The sequence below is a fragment of the Lygodium microphyllum genome, chromosome 19 (assembly GCF_053477565.2).
Source record: "Lygodium microphyllum isolate KBCC chromosome 19, Lygodium_microphyllum_v1.1.10, whole genome shotgun sequence".
Taxonomy (NCBI): Eukaryota; Viridiplantae; Streptophyta; class Polypodiopsida; order Schizaeales; family Lygodiaceae; genus Lygodium; species Lygodium microphyllum.
The window spans coordinates 2,775,522-2,781,553 of record NC_141153.1 but is presented as its reverse complement, the minus strand read 5'-3'; the positions used below and the strand labels follow the sequence as shown (position 1 = coordinate 2,781,553).

Sequence of the window (6,032 nt, the reverse complement as noted above, 5' to 3'; positions counted from 1 at the left end):
CGTTTGGCAAGTGATAACCCACTAGTATATTCTGTTTGATTAATCCCTTGCGCTCGAAGATGTTTTAATTTAATACAACTATCCACACTTTGTCAAAGGTTTAGAATTGCAATGCAATGCGATGGCGAAACTCTTAAAGTTCTGCGCTATATGGGATTTGCGTGGCGGATGACGTCTGTCGACATTTAAGCACATGCGACCGAGAAATGTCCAGGTTCATCCCCCTTTTCCCTCAAATAATAATAAGCGCTTGCCCATCGACGGCAGTCACCATTCATCTGTTCTCGCCTCTCCTCTCTCGTTTCCACCACAATCTATCCCCCGACCTCTCTCTCTCTCTCTCTCTCTCGAGATCGCGCTTGAATGATGGCCGCGGGTATGGCTGTTACCCGTCAGGCATGCTTGATCTCCTCCAATTCGTCGACAAGCCTGCGGAATGAGCCTCAACAGATAGCAGCAGCATCATCGTCGTCTTCTCCTTCTAAGATGTGGAGATCATCTTTCTTAACAGGGGTATCAACATCCAGGGGGCTTAAGAAGCAGGGGAGCTTTCTTCCGGTACTGCAGCAGCAGGGGGGGAGGAGGAGCAGGGCAGGTGCCGCCAAGGCTCTGATTGAGCCCGATGGTGGGGAGCTGGTGGATTTGGTGGTCCCGGATCGGGAGCGCGTGGTGAAGATGGCCGAGGCAGTGGCGCTGCCCAAGGTGCGCCTCTCTCAGGTGGACCTGGAGTGGGTCCATGTCGTGAGTGAAGGCTGGGCCTCCCCGCTCCGCGGGTTCATGCGCCAGGCCGAATACCTCCAGGCTTTGCATTTCAACTCCCTACGGCTGGCCGATGGCTCCATCGTCAACATGTCGCTCCCTATTGTGCTTGCCATCGATGACCACCAGAAGGAACTGGTTGGCACCTCAGACTCGGTCGCCCTCAAGGCGCCATCAGGCAATGTGGTGGCCATACTCCGCAAGTAAGTAGTCCGACTGGGAACTCCGTCTGTCTGAGTGGTACACGTATTCTTCAAATTGTTTAATTGGTTGTAGCCTGCATATTTAGAGGTCTGATAGAAGAGATGAAGCTGTCAGGAGAGTTGTAATCCCAGGCAAGAGACACACGATCAAAGAGATTGGAGTTTTGGTAACTCAGTCTAGAGATATATGTTTGAGGCTCTGAATTTAGAGAAGAGTTTATGGATGCCGATTCTCCAAGGCTGGAAATGGTGATTTGTAGGTGTGTATTTGGTGATTGCAGGCCAGAAATTTGCAGGCACCATAGTGGACTGTGTTTTTCATAATATCAGACTTACGTTGCTTGATCATCATTTGCACAACAAATCTGAACTGCGTTTTGTTTATGCATGTCCAGCGTGGAGATCTACAAGCACAATAAAGAAGAGCGTATAGCTAGAACTTGGGGAACTGTTGCACCTGGCTTGCCCTACGTGGAGGAGGCTATCGCCCAGTCTGGAAATTGGCTCATAGGTGGGGATTTGGAGGTGCTGGAGCCCATCAAGTATGATGATGGTCTCGACCACTACCGCCTGTCGCCTGCACAGCTACGCAGCATCTTTGAAGAGAAGAAGGCAGATGCTGTCTTCGCATTTCAGCTGCGCAATCCTATCCACAATGGGCATGCACTCCTCATGACCGATACACGTCGCCGCCTCCTTGAGATGGGTTACAAGAACCCTATCCTCCTCCTGCATCCACTAGGCGGCTACACAAAAGCTGATGATGTACCCTTGTTGTGGCGCATGAAGCAGCATCAGAAGGTAGTGGTCATTGGCTCTTTCTACCGATGGAATGTAACTTTAGTGATGATCTGATGGTATAAACAAATAGAATCAGGAAGTATGTGCATGAATGGGAAGAGCATGATAGATGCTGATGATGCATGTCCTTGTGATTTTAAAAATGCAGGTATTGGACGAAGGGGTCCTGGACCCTGAGAGCACTGTGGTTGCCATCTTTCCATCACCCATGCATTATGCAGGTCCTACAGAGGTTCAATGGCATGCCAAGGCACGCATTAATGCAGGTGCTGATTTCTACATTGTGGGAAGAGATCCTGCTGGCATGTCGCACCCCACCCAAAATCGGGACCTCTATGATCCTGATCATGGCAAGCTAGTGCTGGGCATGGCTCCTGGGCTTGAGAGACTCAATATTCTCCCATTCAGGGTATGTGTCAGTCTGAGTTTTCTCTACACTTGTATCAATCTCTGGTTACAAGCAGAGTAACTAGACAGCTTCTATATCGTTACTGCATGACACAGGTTGCAGCATATGACAAGACTCGAGGCAAAATGGCATTTTTCGAACCACAAAGGGCAAATGATTTTCTGTTCATCTCTGGCACAAAGGTATGTAATGACTTTTTTCCCTAATGTCGATAGTCTAATATCTGTCTGTATGCTCTGCTGGTGCTGCTTTCAATTCTCTGTACTAAAAAGCTCAGAGCTCAGTCATTGAGAGAAATTTTGAGAGACAATGCTCTGATTGGGGGGCTCGCTGTGTCAGATGCGCAACTTTGCGAAGAATGGTGAGAATCCTCCCGAGGGGTTCATGTGCCCTGGTGGGTGGAAGGTCCTGGTGGAGTATTATCAGAGGCTCAACAGCAATGGGAGCGCACATAGCAGTGGTGGCGGCAATGGGAGCGCACATAGCAGTGGTGACCCTAAGCTAAGGAAACAAGCCGTGGCTTTGTAAACAGACAAATATAGGCACAGATCGGACGAGGCCTGTTCGCGATTTGGGGATTTCAAACTTCTTTTCATGTGAACCACATGGAGTGGACGAATTGTTTCCACTCGCCATTACATAGAATAGATAGATAGATGCAAGGCAGACCATACCATACACAGCACATTACGTTTGTGTAATCTGACACACCATATCAGGAGTGTCTGTTGTGAGCCACTCGTGTCTTGTGGCAGAAAGTCTCTCCCCACCCCCTTCGCTCCCACAACAAACAAATCGTTGTTCTGGTCTCCAACGAGGAATCAATCGACTGCGTCGACCCATGCTCTGCGACTCAACCGTAATCTGACGCTAACTGATTCTCATGTACCTTCTTGGCTGCGCAATCCATATACGGTACGTACGACACATGCTGGATGGGGACCACTCTTGTTCTTGGCCTCAAAATACTCCAGCCTATATCTTTTATTGCCACATGGCATTACGCCCGCCCATGCTTCCTTCTCTCTTTAAAAGGTGGTTTTTAATATCATAGTTTTTATTTCTTAAAAGAAAAAGTGGATGTGGTGTTCAGCTGTTTATCTTTTTTTTTTTTTTCCTTTTTTTTAAAAAACAGCACACTTTTTCGCTATGTTTGTGCTTTCCAAATCTTTAAAATGCACTTCGCACTCTTAACGTGCCAGTGCTCTTTTAAATAGTTCGCATAGAGTGCTTTGCTCTTCGTTCCTCGTTGATATATAGGGAGGGTGGATTTTAATATTGTAACCTATTATCTGGGTGTTTCATACCTAGATTCCTTTGGCACTTTGCAAGTCCAAATTTTAACCTGAATAAAATTAATTATATATATATATATAAAGAAAAAAATATAATAATTAAGTATTAATATATGATAAATATTTATTACATATTGATTTTCGTTATGTTTATGCTTCCAAACATTAAAAACAAACTCCGCACTACAACATGCATATGGCATTGCTTTTTAAAATAACCGCGCAAAGTGATGCTTCTCGTTGATCGATGATGTATATAGAGTGGGTTTTAATGTTATAACTTATTAAGGAGGTGTCTCATGCCTAGATTCTTTTGACACTTTGCTACATCAAACGTTAACTTGAATATATATAATAATTAAGTATTCATATGTGAAATATTTACTACATATGTATATATGAACTAGAGGTTAAGTGTAATGCATATAGTAATATTTAATAGTTAATAATATATATATATATATCATTGAATCAAGGCATAATTATATCATATGTATTATATTGTTATTATTATTATATATAACTCTTAATATACATAATAAGGTAATAATAATATATAATAAAGTATTATTATACAATATTTGTAATAATTGTAAGTATATATATTGATTATATAGGTTAAGTATAATTTATAAAATATTATTTAATTATAATAACGTTTTTGAAGAGAGAGAGAGAGAGTCCCTTATCAAGGAAATATGGAAAATAGAGAATAAAGGAGAGAGAGAGAGGGTTTTGGAGGATGGTGAGATTGTCATTCATGTGGTACCTACCAAAACCTTCTAATAACAAGTACTAGATGCTATGTTCCTATGGTGTTGAACATTGAAACTTTGAAGCACTATTGTGATTATTGGTTAATACATTTCATGACTTGATGCATCTTTTACATGCTTAGTCTCCTTCTAGTGCTTCGCGTGGGAGTGGGATATAAAGGGAGCATGTTCTATTTGTTTAACATAATAGCATTGAAAATATTTGAAGTATAAAATTTCTATCAATAGGGCCATGGCATAGTGGATCGTGTAGACTGCATTCAACGAGTGAGTTCCGAAGTGGGATATAAAGTGAGCATGTTTTATTTGTTTAACATAATAGCATTGAAAATATCTAAAATATAGAATTTCTACCAACAGGGCCATGGCATAGTGGATTGTGTGTAGATTGCATTCAACGAGTTAGTGTTCGATTTCTATCCTTGCATACCTCGAGTCACCAATCTTTTCATGTCAAAATATAGAATTTTCATATACAAAGGAGTACTTTCATTAGTAAATCTATCATCTGGCAATCTTTCAATTACCCTAGCCAAGGCTCTATAGATTATCATATGTAGTCAATGCCTAATGTCTCTTGAATTCTCATTTGGTAAGGTGATGCATGATACTATTCAGAAATTGTTTAAGCCATCTAATTAATATTTATCAAAAATAAAATGTTATTAAAAAATCCAATACGTTTTATAATTCAAAAGTAAATCCCAAGAACATAAGAAGTTAATACACACCTTACAATCCAAAAATGCACCCTAAGGACAAATAAGAAGTTAATACACCTCATAATAAAAAAACAAATTCTAAGAACAATGAAAAAAAGTATTTGAAAATTTATTGATTTAAAAGTAATTTATGCATAATAATTACAAAAGAAATAATACTTTATAAATACGTCACATTATAAGCAATCCAATGTAATCATATACTACACACAAATTTAATAGACATTGTAAAAGACATGAAAATGTAATACACTTAAGCATACATTAATATACACATACATTAAATAAAAATAAATACATATCTCTATATTATATATATTTAAACATGTTAATACTACACACAAATTTAATAGACATTGTAAAAGACATGAAAATGTAATACACTTAAGCATACATTAATATACACATACATTAAATAAAAATAAATACATATCTCTATATTATATATATTTAAACATGTTAATATGCACACACAGATTAGAGCATTGATATACACCCATACACTACTCATGAGAGAGTGAATATATTTAACAAACACTCTTCCCATGCATAAAAATGAATATATATTTAAGTTTCCATTTAAACACATATCTAATTTAGATCATCATAGCACAAAGACATTAAAGTAGTTAAAGTTTCAATAAATATTTAAATCATTAAAGTATCAAAGCATTAACACATTACAGCACTGATAAACACTATATTCTCATGCATGAAAAGAAATACACCTTTTAAATCTATATTAAAACCTTTTGATTATTAGACAAGAAATCAAGACGTATTCTTTTTTTATTGCATCAAATTTATTGGGTAAGTTGCATGTTTCTCCTAAGGAGATTCCCTTAGATTCTTTTTTAAAAATATTTAAATTTTTAAAATTAACCAAAAATTAAATATGTTTTATTTGTAAATGGATCAAATTTAAGTTTTTTAAAAAGTTTATACTTTTTCACACCTTACATTTTTAAAACTCTTAAGTTTTACCAACTTGTAAATTTCTTGTACATAAGATTAAATATGGCTGAAAATATGCATCCTAAATAGATGCTTATGTGTAGTTTGCATCT

The 6,032-nt window shown here is 38.5% G+C and overlaps 1 protein-coding gene across 1 annotated transcript; it reads left to right on the top strand.

Annotated features, from left to right (window-relative positions):
- Positions 1 to 267: 267 nt before the first annotated feature.
- On the top strand, positions 268 to 3,248 carry LOC148019500 (ATP sulfurylase 1, chloroplastic-like). Its single transcript, XM_087700987.1, has 5 exons — positions 268 to 962; positions 1,358 to 1,763; positions 1,912 to 2,172; positions 2,268 to 2,354; positions 2,512 to 3,248. The coding sequence occupies exons 1-5, from the start codon at positions 364 to 366 to the stop codon at positions 2,698 to 2,700; spliced, it is 1,542 nt and encodes a 513-aa protein (XP_087557113.1). The 5' UTR covers positions 268 to 363; the 3' UTR covers positions 2,701 to 3,248.
- The last annotated feature ends 2,784 nt before the right edge of the window (positions 3,249 to 6,032 follow it).

Excerpts from the sequence above, each read along its gene's own strand:
- LOC148019500 (XM_087700987.1), top strand. The coding sequence starts at position 364 with ATGATGGCCGCGGGTATGGCTGTTACCCGTCAGGCATGCTTGATCTCC. Across the intron at positions 2,173-2,267 it reads TCAATATTCTCCCATTCAGG|GTTGCAGCATATGACAAGAC; the intron begins GTATGTGTCAGT and ends TGCATGACACAG. Across the intron at positions 2,355-2,511 it reads TGTTCATCTCTGGCACAAAG|ATGCGCAACTTTGCGAAGAA; the intron begins GTATGTAATGAC and ends TCGCTGTGTCAG.